At 39.1% G+C, this 14,505-nt stretch overlaps 1 protein-coding gene across 1 annotated transcript in view; it reads left to right on the forward strand.

Moving 5' to 3' along the window:
* The window catches only part of XIRP2 (xin actin binding repeat containing 2), a 313,100-nt gene extending 303,233 nt beyond the window's left edge, over window positions 1-9,867 (forward strand). Inside the window, exons 8-9 of the mRNA XM_012808454.2 lie at window positions 3-7,510; window positions 9,773-9,867. Of these exons, the coding sequence (XP_012663908.1) occupies window positions 3-7,510; window positions 9,773-9,867 (7,603 nt within the window). The remainder of the gene's footprint in view (window positions 1-2; window positions 7,511-9,772) is intronic.
* Window positions 9,868-14,505: the final 4,638 nt, after the last annotated feature.

The raw sequence follows: 14,505 nt of genomic DNA on the forward strand, positions 1-14,505 counted from the left end.
AGAAGCTGCAGGTGGCTTTTTGAAACAAGGCCCATTGACCAGTTTGATGAAAGTATTCATAAATTTCAGATAATTAGAGGAATATCTGCTCAAGAAATACAAACTGGCAACGTGAAATCTGCTAAATGGTTGTTTGAAACCCAACCTCTTGATTCAATTAAATATTTTAATAACGTGGAAGAGACAGAAAGTAAAACTGAGCAAGCTACAGATATCATTAAAGGGGATGTCAAAACCTGCAAATGGCTTTTTGAAACCCAGCCAATGGAGTCTCTTTATGAAAAAGTTTCATTACAGACGGGCACTGAGGAAATTTATAAGGGAGATGTCAAAACCTGCACTTGGCTTTTTGAAAATCAGCCACTTGATACCATTAAGGATGACTCTGAAACAACAGTCAAATCACAAACTGTAAAACAAGAAGAGATCCAGGGTGGGGATGTTCGTACAGCATGTTTTCTTTTTGAGACAGAAAATTTGGACAGTATACAAGGAGAAGAAGGGAAGGAAATCAAGCCTGTGGAAATGGAGATACAAGCTGGAGATGTTTCCAGCATGAGATATAAATTTGAAAATCAGTCCTTAGATTCTATAAGTTCCAGTTCAGAAGAAGTTTTGAAAAAGATCAAAACCCTAAAAACTGAAGACATTCAGAAAGGCAATGTTTTAAACTGTAGGTGGCTTTTTGAAAACCAACCAATCGACATGATAAAAGAAAGCCAAGAGGGGGATGAATCGCTTAAGACAGTGACAGACATTCAAGGTGGGGATGTAAGAAAGAGGTGCTTTATTTTCGAGACTTTTTCTTTAGATGAGATTAAAGAAGAATCTGACTATGTCAGCATCAAGAAAACAACTACTGAAGAAGAAATAAAGGGGGATGTAAAAAGCTACAGAATGCTCTTTGAAACCCAGCCACTCTATGCAATTCAAGACCGAGAAGGGCACTATCATGAAGTGACAACAGTTAAAAAGGAAGAGGTGATTCATGGGGATGTGCGGGGGACAAGGTGGCTTTTTGAAACGAAACCCTTAGACTCGATTAATGACTCAGAAACTGTGTATGTTATTAAATCTGTCACACAAGAAGATGTTCAGAAGGGTGATGTTAGTTCAGTCAGATACAGATTTGAAACCCAGCCACTGGATCAGATTTCAGAAGAATCACGTAACATTGTGCCCACTGTTGACAATATTCAAGGTGGTGATGTAAAGACAAGTAAACAATTTTTTGAGTCTGAAAATTTTCGAAAGAAGAATTACATAAGGACAGTAAGTGTCAATGAAATACAAAAGGGCAATGTTAAAACATCTACTTGGCTATTTGAAACCCACACTATAGAAGAGCTGAGAGGAGAAGGGTTGGATGACAACAATATCAAGACAGTCACCCAGGAGGATGTGCAGAAAGGTGATGTTAAGCAGGCGGTATGGCTTTTTGAAAATCAAACTTTGGATTCTATCAAGGAAGCAGATGAAAGCATCACGAAAATTACCAAGGAAGAAATCCCTCCTTCTGATGTCAAAACAACTACATGGCTCTTTGAAACAACACCCCTTCATGAATTTAATGAAACTAGAGTAGAAAAGGTAGAAATTATTGGCAAGAGCATCAGAGAGACCTTAGAAGATCTCTACTCTCAAAAAGTGATCCAGGCTCCTGGAATTATCATTGAAGCTGATGAAGTTGGAGATGTGCGAATGGCAAAATACAAGCTAATGAATCAAGCATCTCCTCAGATACAGAAAGAAGAAATTGTCAGGGTCGATCTCAGAAACATAATGGTGAACCTACTTTCCAAAAGAGACTGTACCAAAAGAGAGATTTTGGTTAGTGAAGAAGAGAAGGGAAACGTTAATTTGACTAAAACTCAGTTATTAAACAGATCAACTGAATTTCACACTGAAAAAGAAGAGATAGTGAGAGGTGATGTACAACAAGCAATAAAAAATCTCTTCTCTGAGGAAGGATCTGTAAAGAAAGGCATTGTAATTCAGGAAGACGAAAGAGGAGATATTAACATGACTATTTATTGTCTTCTTCATGAAAATGATGGTGACGCAATTGAGCGTGAAGAAGTAATAGGGGGTGATGTAAGACGCACCATTCACAATTTACTATCATCTTCATCAAACAATCAAATATCTGAAAGAGCTAAAATTGATGCCTCTGAGAGAGGAAATGTTCAGTTTTTCACAACATGCATAGAAACTGGCGCTTTGGATTATCTCAGACAACTTCAGACAGGATCAGATGAAACTCTAACACCTAGGAAACAAGAAAAAGAGGAAGAAATAATTGGCGGTGATGTGGAAGGCACAAAACTGTTACTACAGAAAAGGCAGTCTCTGGTTGAACGTACTGTGAGTGAAAGTGACATCATCCCGGGAGATGTGCAGAATGCAGTTAAGGTTTTTATGACAGAACCTCAGAGTACATCTGATAAGATACCCCAAAAAGAAATTATAAAAGGTGATTTGACATCAACCCTAAATTCCCTCAGACAGGCCATAAATCAGAAAGCAGTGACTAAAACAGAAGAAACCATAAAAGGGAACATGCTAGCCACACTCAAGTCACTCAAAGAATCAAGCCACAGTTGGAAGGAATCTAAGCAGCCTGTCATACCTGGTGATTTTGAGCAAGCTATTGAATGCCTTGAAAAGGCTGCAAATACAAGGACAGAAATCTTGAAAAAGGAGCTTATCCGAGATGACCTTGAAACATCATTAAGGTCTTTGAAGGAAGCACAAAGTAGTTTCAAAGAAGTAGATAAAAAAGTTATAAGCAAAGATGTTCAAGCCATGATGGTAGGATCTTTAGACAAGCAGGAGACAGAGATGCACCAAGTAGCTGTTCAGACAGACAAAAAGAATCTTCTTCAGCCAGGGCCAGGACCATTTGAGCCAGCAGCCACGTGGCAAGGGGGATCAGCCTCTCCCAGTCAAACTTTGGGAAAATCTGGTCATGGAAAGTTAGTAGAAGAAAGAACTGAATTTAAACTCCCAAAAGCCCCCAAAGGCACTGTAAAGGTTGTCATAAATCGTGAACAAAACAAGGATGCTCTTGAGAAAAGCCTTAGAGGACTATCTACCTCACATGACAAAGCTATTAAAAACATGTTGGAATCAGGAGATAGCATGGGTGTCTGGACTGATACCACAAAGGGACAGCATCTTAGTGATGAGTATATGAGCAGACAATTAACGTCAACTGGGTCAGTTAAGACAAATCTAAAAACTGAAGAGTCAGACAGAGTGAAAGAGCTAAAAGAAGATCATGTTGATGTCCTTACCTCTACCCAATCTATTGATAAAACAGCTGGAAAGCAACAGACCCAAACCTGTGATCTGAGGAATGACCACCAGAAAACTGAGGCTTTCCAGGTAAATAATTCCAAAAAGACCAAAACCATTGAAATATCAACAGATACACAAAGCTCCAAGCCCAGTCCCACCCAGCATCCAGTCAACAAGCCAGTTGGAGAAACTTACGAAGCTGCAAGGGACTTTCAGAAGAAAGCTTTGTTAAAGCAAGAAATGCAATATTCTAAGAAGGAAATAAAGAAAAATAATGTGAACCTTCAACCTATACAGCAGCCTTTGCTTGTAGATCAAGACATATCCAAGGTAACAGAAGTAAAATTCTCTGAAAAAGGCCAAAATAAATTTAAGACAACTGATAAAAAGCAAGAGACTGACATTTATTTGGAAAGCCAAGATTTTCTAATGAAGACAAATACTTCCAAAGACTTAAAAATGGCAATGGAAAGGTCCTTTAATCCAACCAACTTTAACCCTGAGAATGATGGGAAAGATAGTGAGTATCCCCTTCCACCTCCATCTCCACCTCCTCCGCCACCATCTAATGCATCATCTGAAATTGAATTTCCTCTCCCTCCTCCACCACCTTTAATGATGTTTCCTGAAAATGATGGCTTTCCTCCCTCGCTGTCCACAGAGAAGATAAAGCCTGAGTTTGAAAGCCTCCCAAGCCTTCCTCTCCCTCCACCTCCAGTAGATGAGAAATCAGAAACAGAATGTCCATCAGTGTTTCTACCACAGCCTCCTCCTTCAACTCTATCTCAAAAATCAGCACATCTCCTTTCTTCCTCTGTTCCAGAAAAGCACAGTGGAACATTCCTACAACAGTATTCCCAAAAAGAAGCCTCGGGCTCTCAGCACACTCATTTTCAGGCTAACATTGTAAAAGGAAAATCAGGTGTGTTGCCACCACCCACATTGCCCAAACCCAAACTTCCAAAGCATTTAGAAGATAAAAAGAACCGTCCCTCCCCACATTTTCAATTGGAAAATTCCTTGTCAGACATGGAATGTACAATCACTGCCTCAAATGATCAGAAAAGAGTCATGCTGGCCACCAGCAGTGAACACACGGAGACAAAGCAGAACATATTTAGGAAGAGTCTTGAGGAAAGAAAGCAATTATCTATCGACTCTGCAGAATCTCTCTCACAAACAGTTCCAGGAACCTTGGAAGCCAAGAAAAAACAGGTAGCACCTCTCATAAAATCTCACTCATTTCCAGTGAGTTCAGGACCACAAAGTCCGAAACCTTATCTGAGAAAATTTAAGACACCTTTAATGATTGCTGAAGAAAAATACAGACAACAAAGACAAGAGCTTGAAAAACAAAAACAGGAGAGTTCATACTACAACATAGTCAAAACAGAAAGCCAACATCAAAACATACCAGCCTCGCAAAAGGAAATTCAAAAAACAAATAAGGAGGTTCTCCTACATGAAACTGACTCAGCATGCACTGTGATACAGCCCGTCCCAACCTCTCAAAGTAATGCTCAAGCATCAGGAGTGCGTTCTGATAGCCAGGTCTCTACAACGTCAGCAGTCACAGACACTGACAAGAGGTCCCAACATGTTCTAGCTACCTCAGAAGACAAAGATTATAGGAAAAAGGAAGTTTTACAGAGCTCAAGGGATATGATGCAATCTAAATCAGCTTGTGAAATCAAGCAGATTCACCAAGAATGTAGTACACGACAGACACAACAGAAGAAGTATCTGCAGCAGTTGCACCTGCCCCCAAACAAACCAGTTTCCCCCACTTTCAAAGTCAAAACCATCAAGCTCCCAACTGGAGAGCATACAGTAAGTGAAGCAGACCACATCCATGAATGTCATACCAAACAATCCGAAGTTGACGTCCAAGCCATTGCCAAGCAACAGTACCAGGAAACCAGGCAAACTGAAGCAAGCACCAAATATAGTAATAAGCAGTCTGTGGCTGAAAAATGTTATCAGTTACCCAAGAAGGAGAAAAGGGTGGTGATAAAAGAGCCTACAGAATCCACAGAAATGGACCAGGAAAGGAAGCCCAAGATGGTTCCTGAGAAGCCAGGGGAATCTAGAGAATTTGAGACAGGGAAACTTCCAGGAAGTGAAAAAATAAACCAGGGACCATCCATGACTGGTTTAAAAGAAGAGAGATTAATAGTTGAAAGAAAACAAGAACCTTGGAAGAGTAAGTCAGCACCAAAGGTCGTCAGGCAAAAGGTTATTGATGTACGTTCTGATTCAGAGACTCAGAATTTTCAGCAGACACGAGTACAGACTTCTGAAAGTAAAGTTGAACATAAAACATTGCCCCAGCCATGCAATAGTCTGTGGGAAGAAAAATGTCTCGGAGTCAAGGGCATACAACAGAGACAAGTCTTCTCTAACACTAAAGATTCAAAGCAAGAGATTACACAGAACAAATCTTTATTTTCATCTGTGAAAGTATCCCAGCAGGATGACGGAAAACGTCCCGTCAATGTATTGGAATTCTTGAGAAAACGTGAAGAACTGCAACAGATTTTGTCGAGGGTAAAAGAGTTTGAGGCAGAGCCAAAAAGTGGCCTTAAGATATTCCAGACACTATTAAATATGATCCCCGTATGGCTGATAAGTGAAGAGAAACGAGAATATGGAGCTCGCATTGTCATGGAGAATAATTTAGAAAAAGTGAAAGAAGAAATAACCCACATTAAAACTCAAGCAGAGGAAATGCTTGTGTCCTGTGAAAACGTCATTCAAACAGCCATGATGTCCTCCAAAACAAAAAAGCAAGGAAATAAGCCTACCGCTCCCAGTGAAATCTCTCACACAGTATCTAACGTTAATGTCAGCTATAATAAAGACGCTGAACAGAAAGAAAATGCAATGGCGGATGCCAAAACAGTCCACCACCAAGTGTCAACTCGTCACGAGGCCACTGTTGAGACGCATGCGAAAACCCAGCAGGCAATTCAACTCCATGAGAAGATTTCTCCTCCCTGTATAAAAACCCGCCCCCCATCGCCTACTTTTATAACAATTGAGTCAACCGCCCGCCGGGCAGAAACCTCTGCTAAGAACGAGCTCTCTCAGTCCCCTAAAAAGGACAGTTGCATTGAACCCCCAGCAAGAGGGCCCACGTCACAAACAGCCAGAATTCACGCAGCAGACGCCTCTCCTCCTCCACCCAGGAGTCGCTCAGAACAACTTGTCAAGCTGAAAGACACCACTGCCAAGTTATCCCAAGGGGCCATCCCATGTCGATCAGTGACCCCCGCGCCGATTCCAGAGAAGAGGTCTGAAATCATCGTGTCGCCCGCAACGCTTCGTCGTCAGATTCAGATAGAAACTCGAGGTAGGGACTCTCCGCCTACCATCACAATACCCGTGGGCGTGAATCATGCTGCCAGCGGCTCCTTCAGAGACTCTATGCAGGCTCAGGAGGCAGTTAGGAAAGTAGAGACAAGAGCCACCTGTGTTCACAAGGATGGGGTGGATCCCAGCGACCCCCCGCTGCCGGGTACCCAGAGTTACGAGGCCGTGGAAATCGTGCGCCAGGTTGGAGGGCCTCGCCGCCCCGAGCACACGCAGAGATACGCAGCAGCCAACCGAACCATTGAGGCGGCTGAAAATTTCATAAATGACCGTGAAAATGAAATAAACAGATGGTTCAGGGAATTTGAAAATGGCCCAGTTTTTGAAGCAAAGTCAAACAGAAGAGTTTATGTAAATGGAGAAGCAAACCATAATATAAAACAAGAAAGCCGTACATTTTGTAAGGAGGAATTTGGACTAACATCTTTAGGAAACACTAGTTACACAGGCTTTTCTTGCAAACATCCTAGAGAGGCGCAAGAAAAACTTTCTGTGAAACAGCCCCAGGTCTGCACTGAAACTAGGTCTCTAAGTGAACATTTCTCGGGCGTGGATGCGTTTGAGAGTCAAACTGTCGACTCAAAGATGACAACCTCTTCCCATAACTCCGAAGCTGGCAAATCCGGCTTTGATTTTAAGTATGCCCCACCAACCTATGAAGATGTCATTGCCGGCCATATTTTAGATATCTCTGATTCACCTGAAGAACTCAGGAAAAATTTTCAGAAGACATGGCAGGAGGGTGAAAGCGTTTTTAAAAGTCTGGGATATGCAGCTTCAGATGCTTCTGCATCTGACATGAGAACCACCTTCCAAGAGGAATCTGCATTTATCAGTGGTAAACGTGCCTGCCAAGCGTGAAAGATTAACTATTTAACCGCATGTGCTCCACAGCCAAGATGAGTCGCAGTTAACATTGTATGTAGACATAACCACACAATTTAACCTAAAACTAATAGCTTCTCCTGTATGCTTGTATCTTCTTTATATGTTTGCTTTTATTACTTTCTTTACAAAAGCACCTAGTTTGACTTACCTGCACCGTGTGAGAATAACAAATACCATTATATAAATTATGAAGACTTATACTTGTCATGGCAAATAAGCTTTAAGATAGAGCATTAGCTATGGCCATAATTGCTATCGAAATAATTATATATACTTGTAGTAGATAATATTTATAGAACATACCACATTATTAATACATCTTATTAATAGTTATTTCGTGCAACTGTTTCAGACAATATTAGATAATATCTCTTGAGCTAATATTGGCGTGTGTTTGGCTGCTAGACTTAAATGGTCTTTGCATTGAGTTTAAAATAGATTGTTAATAATCCAAGAAACAATTTACTCTCTTCATAGGCTCTTTAAGGATTTGTATTGTTCCCTATGTCCAGCTAAAGTGTTGGTGTGGAATTAGACCTTTATGTATTTAATTGAGTTGAATAGAGTTAGCTTCCTCTGATGCACATTTTCTCCTATGACTGATTCTTTTCACCTTTCTGAAAATAAACCCTTAATGACAGCTCCGTTGACCTCATTCACGGATGAGCATCAATAATACATTTTTAAAATTCTATTATATTTGATAGAAGGGAGATTTAAATCATATGACCTTAGTACTTATCTTTTAACATCAGAGAACAGATACTTTTTCCAATTAATGAGGCTTCTTGATAGAAGAATTTGACATAATGTGCTTTGTTAGTGTAGCCCATTCTTTTAGACAGACTGAAAGAAATAGCAAGCTGAAAAACAAAAACAGCTGAAACTAATAATTATGCCTCTATCCTATTTGCAACATATGTATCTAGTTTATCAAGTTAATATGGTTCTTAACACGCGAGTATCTGGCATAATTAAGCAAAGCTGTCTAATTAATTCAAATGCTCAATTTCTGTTACGAGAGCTCAGAAACACATAAGAAATACAAAGAAACTGGTGTCGAATATAAACATGTCTCATCTACTAGAATCAAAGAAGCAGAGTCCTCTCAGTGGCCCAGACTGAGCACTTACATGCCAAAGTATATACAGAGGGTGCCAAAAAATATATACAAATTATAAGACAGGAAAAATTGTGTTAAATTGATAATGCTCAAGTCTAGTTTGATTTCTGCACTTATAAGCGATAATAAGATGCACTATACAAGATAACAAACGTCATCAGTATATACTGAATGTTACAATTTTAACACAGTTTTTTCCTTTCTTAAAATGTGTATACATTTTTGGCACTCTCTGTATATTTATTTATACAAAGTACCCCGAGGCTATTTGCACTTATTTATTATCGATATCCTAGCTTAGTTATTCTTGCAGGATCATGGTAATGATCAAAAACAATACAGACAGAAAGAAAAGTCTGTGTTAGTTTTGAACTGTTATACAAATACTGGTTAGTAATCTAATAACTGTTATTCATAGCATAGGCACTAAAGTGGCAGGAGGTACTGTGGGGACTTCAAAGCAAGAAAAGTAGGAAAACTATGAAAAGAAGTCCAAAGCCTCTAAGTCATCAAGAAAATATTTAAACAAGTACAATGTCAGGTGGTGCCTGTGGCTCAAAGGAGTAGGGCGCTGGCCCCATATGCTGGAGGTGCTAGGTTCAAACCCAGCCCTGGCCAAAAAAAAAAACAAGTACGATGTCCTTGACTTAAAAAGATATGTGTATATTTTAAGAAGACTTAAAATATTAAAGCTTTGGGCCAAGTTGGGTGTAAACCTTTACATAATGGGACGTTCAGCTGTCTAGGATGGTAAGTTTTCTCCAAGTTCTCCATGGCTGAGTTTGAGTATATTGCTCGACATATTAATTTAATGAACATATTTCATTTGTATATTTTCTTAAATAATGAAAGTCTGCTTGTATACCATATAAATAGCAGCAGCAGTAGGTAATGTCAGTCATCCTACCTGAGCCTCAAACATGACAATGGGACAGCTTAACTCCAGAGAAGCGATGTAAAGAAAACAGTCTATAAGATTTCTCCACTTTAACTGCATGGCCACTTAGTATGTTTTGTATTGTTGTGTTTTGTTTTTGCAATATGATTGACGATAACACTATATAAGCCTTTGTAAATTTTTATTTTCAGAAACTGCCGCTTCAAGACAAAGAAATATGTATACTTTGTCAAAAAACAGTTTATCCAATGGAGTGCCTAGTAGCAGACAAGCAGAATTTTCATAAGTCCTGTTTCCGATGCCACCACTGCAGCAGTAAACTAAGGTAAATGTTTTGTGGTCTGTGGCACAAATATTCAAGGACAATGAAATGTACATCTAGCATCACGTCTCTAGGAAGGTGGGAATTGTCCCAGCCTTTAGGTAACACGGCCTCAGAAGGGGGCGTGCTCATGTTGTGTTAGGTATTGCTCAGGATGGCTGTGACCTTTGTCCTTTTGGAATTTTGCTTCGCTCATCAAATCCAACAGGTCCTTTTTGTCCAGACATGGAAATCACATGAATAAGAAAAATGAAGAACTGTGCAAAAGAGGATTTTTAAGTTAGTACTAATGTTTAGGCTTCAGATCAGGAGTTGGCAAAGGTTTTTTGTAAAGAACCAGATAGAAGGCTATGCAGGCCACTCCACCTCTGCCTCTGTCACTATTCAACTTCTGTTAGGGTACAGTAGCAGCCAGTTGTCTACACAGCAGACAATTAAATGAATGAATATGGCTATAAATGAATCAGCCTGGCTATGTGACAATAAAACTTAATATACCAAAACATGTGGTGAGTTAGAACTTGCCTATGTTTGAGCTAGACTAGACTATAGAACTTAGAGTAATATCATATCACTGACAGCTCTGGGACAAACTCTTGGTTTTTGTCTGGAGCAATGGAAGCACCCTGTCTACATAGTTACAAACACACTCACTCATTTTCCAAAACTCCTGAAGTAAACACATTTAAATGAATGTGACATTTGGTGTGATTATAGTCTGAGAGTCTGAAATGGATTTTTTTCCCCCTAAATCTAATGTGCATCTCTCAGACTATATATTTCTTGACTTTAATTGACAATGTCAAGCACCCCTCATGGCCACATTCTTTTCCCTTAGTTTTCATCACCACAGGGTATAATGGTTTAACCCCCCCTCCTACCCCTCCCTTACTTTCTTGGTGCTCTTCAGGACCCTGTGTAGTGACTCTTTCTCTATTATGAAGATGTTGACGTTCCTCAGAGGAATTTATTCTTCCCCTAGCCCAGATGTCTCCTATATGCCTCATATGTTTACGTCTTAATGACTAGTATGTTTCTCCAGTGAGTTTTCTCCATAAGGCCAGTAAAGTCAATATGCCCTGTTTTCCTCTCTCCACCAAAATTTCTTCTTTGATGGTGTAGTCTGTGTACCATTGTCTAGTCAATGACATTTACATTAACTCAAGGGCCAGAACATAAAGTTCTATCTGACCCTTTCCTGTCTTTCATTTTCTACATCCAGGCCATCACCAAGTTCTGTAATTTCTATCTCATAAATACCTCTTGAGCTGTCACTTTTCTCCATTTCCATAGCAAACACCCAGGGTTCATCTCTCACATGTACTAATGCAGCAGGCTTTCTATCTAGTTGGTCTCCTACCTCCAGTATTTCTTAACTCCACCGCACCACCACCACCACTTTGTCCCAATGCTGTGCTCCATAATGCCGTCAGAATGATCCCTGTAAAACACAATTGCTGTTTAAAACATAATCACTTCTCCTATCCAAAAGAGAAAAAAAATCATCTAACATGTAGTATAAATTAAAAGGCAGTTCAAGTTCTGGTCCTTACTTCCCTCTCAACATTCCTGCCACTCCTACTCCCTCCCATTTCTGTGTAACTTTTCATACTAACAACTTCCAATTCCTCAAGGATCGTTTTCTCCTCTTACATCTAACTGGTCCCAAATGTCATTCCCACTCCTTGTAAGTTTCCCATACCCCTCCTCTAGGTCTCCACCAGGCTCATATCCATCATTCTTCAAACCTGAATCGAAAGTGTATCTTCTAAGAAGCTTGCTTGACCCAGTCTATGGGTCGGGGTCCTGCCCGTATGCTCACAAAGCATCCTCTGTGCTTTCTCCACATCTTAACACATTCCAATGTCATTGCCCTAACCTAGGAACTATATTGCTGTTCACCTTGCCAACAGCTAGTAAAGGCTAACATATAATAAGGTCTCAAAAATAGTAATTTGACATAATTATAAAATTATACATTGCACCAAAACATAGACATAGAAAATCACATAAGCTAAATGCATGCCTCAATAAATTCTTACAAAATGAAAACTTTGTAACTTATACAAAGTTAAGAAATAGAACTTTGCCAGCCACTCCAGAGACCCCTATCAAGTACCCCCTCCCAAACAACTGACTATTTCTCCACCAGGAGGAAGTGGCATCTTTTTCAATGATCACTCGCTTATATTTTTATTGTTATCTAAATGTGCCTTTCTTAATACTATACTTCAGTCTTGCCCATTTAAAAAAAAAAGAAAACTTCAACATGTCTGTTAATTCTTCTTGAATCTATAAGTTTCCCCTCCATTTAGTTTATTCCTTCTGGTTTATTAGTGAAGAACCCGGACATTTGACCTGTAGAGATTTCCAGAACCTGGATGCAATTCAGCAGGCTTCCTACAAGTTGTCAGCTCTACCAAGATGCAGATTTGGTACCTTTACCAAGAATATAGTGTTGTTGATAGTACAAATAAGCACATAATGTCTAGTGATCTCACATTTTGTGAACATAACAAATAACGCTTGATACCTATACTGATCTATAGATGTTTGCAAAATACCAATATTCTTTTTTTTTTGTTGTTTTATAGTTGGGGATTCACTGAGGGTACAAATAACCAGGTTACATTGATTGCATTTCTTAGATAAAGACCCTCCTATGATTACCTCCTACCCCCAAAAGGTGTGCCACACACAGTGACCCCTTCACCCCTTCCCTCCTTTCCTTTCTCTGCTCTCCCCTTCCACCACCACACCACCAAGTACTAGGTCAATAATGGTCCTCATATCAGAATTGAGTACGTAAGTTTATTACTTTCTCCATTCTTGTGATGCTTTACTAAGAATAATGTGTTCCACTTCCATCCAGATTAATACAAAAGATGTAAAATCTCTATCTTTTTAATGGCTGAATAGAATTCCATGGTATACACGTACCATAGCTTGTTAATCCATTCCTGGGTTGGTGGGCATTTAGGTTGTTTCCACATTTTGGCTATTATAAATTGAGCTTCAACTAACAGTCTAGTGCAAGTGTTCTTATGGTAAAAGGATTTTTTTTCTTCTGAGTAGATGCCAAGTAATGGGAATGCAGGATCAAATGTGAGGTCTAGTTTTAGTACTTTAAGGGTTCTCCATACTTCCTTCCAGAAAGGTTGTATTAGTTTGCAGTCTCACCAGCAATATAAAAGTGTTCCTTTCTCTCTATGTCTATGCCAGCATCTGCAGTTTTGAGATTTTGTGATGTGGGCCATTTTCACTGGGTGGTTTGATATGCATTTCTCTAATAATTAGGGCCAATGAGCATTTTTCCATATGTTTCTCAGCGTTTTCTCTGTCTTTTTTAGAGAAAGTTCTATTCATCTTTCTTGTCCAGTGATTTAAGGGATTGTTGGCTCTTTTTATGTTGATTAATTTGATTTCTCTATAGATCTTAGTTATCAAACTTTGGTCTGATTCAAAATACGAAAAATTTTCTTTCCCATTGTATAAGTTGTCTATTTCCTTTGGTTGTTTGTCTCCTTAGCTGTACAGAAGTTTTTCAGTTTAATTAAGTCCGATTTTTTAATTTTTGTTGTTGCAATTACTGTGGAAGTCTTCCTCATAAAGTCTTTCTCCTCCCCTTGAGGCTGATAGCTTCAAGTGTTTTCCCCACACTCTTGAGAATTTTTGTTGTTTTGTGCCTTAGATTTAGGTCTTTTATCCATCTTGAATCAATTTTTGTGAGAGGAGCAAAGTGTGGGTACAATTTCATTCTTTTACATACCCAGTTCTCCCATCATCATTTATTCAATAGAGATTCTTCCCCCAGTATATATTCTTGTTTGGTTTATCAAAGATTAGGTGGTTGTAAGATGTTAGTTTCATCTCCTGATTTTGTATTGGGTGACAGACGTCTATGTCTCTATTTTTATGCCAATACCACCATGTTTTAATCATTATGGCCTTGTAGTATAGCCTAAAGTCTAGTAGGCTGATGCCCCTGGCTTTGTTTTTATTACTAAAGTTTGCCTTGGCTATATGGTTTGTTTTTATTTTTTTGGGGGGGGGGTTCCGTACAAAATGAAGAATTATTTTTTTCAAATCTTGGTAGTATAAAGTTTGTATTTTAAATCTGGCATTGAATTGCTAGATTGCTTTGGGAAGTATAGAATTTTTAACAATGTTGATTCTTCCTAGCCATGAGCATATTTTCTTCCATTTGTTGATAAATTCTGCTATTTTTTTCCTTAAGGTTTTATAGTTTTCTTTATAGAGGTCCTTCATGTCTTTTGTGAGGTATTTCATTTTCTTTGAAGCTACTGAGAAGGGAATTGTGTCTTTAATTAGCTTCTCATCTTGGCTGTTATTGGCATATAGAAAGGCTACTGATTTGTGAACATTGATTTTATATTCTGAGACATTACTGTATTTTTTGGTCACTTACAGGAGTCTTGTGGTTGAGTCTTTAGGGTTCTCCAAGAATAAGATCATATCATCACCAAAGAGGGAGAGTTTCACTTCGTTTGCACCCATTTGGATGCCCTTTATTTCCTTCTCTTGCCTGATTGTGTTGGCTACAACTTCCAACACTATGGTGATAGAGGACAACCTTGCCTT

This window comes from Otolemur garnettii, unplaced genomic scaffold (genome assembly GCF_000181295.1).
Source record: "Otolemur garnettii isolate 467f Iridium unplaced genomic scaffold, OtoGar3 scaffold00090, whole genome shotgun sequence".
In the NCBI taxonomy this organism is placed as follows: Eukaryota; Metazoa; Chordata; class Mammalia; order Primates; family Galagidae; genus Otolemur; species Otolemur garnettii.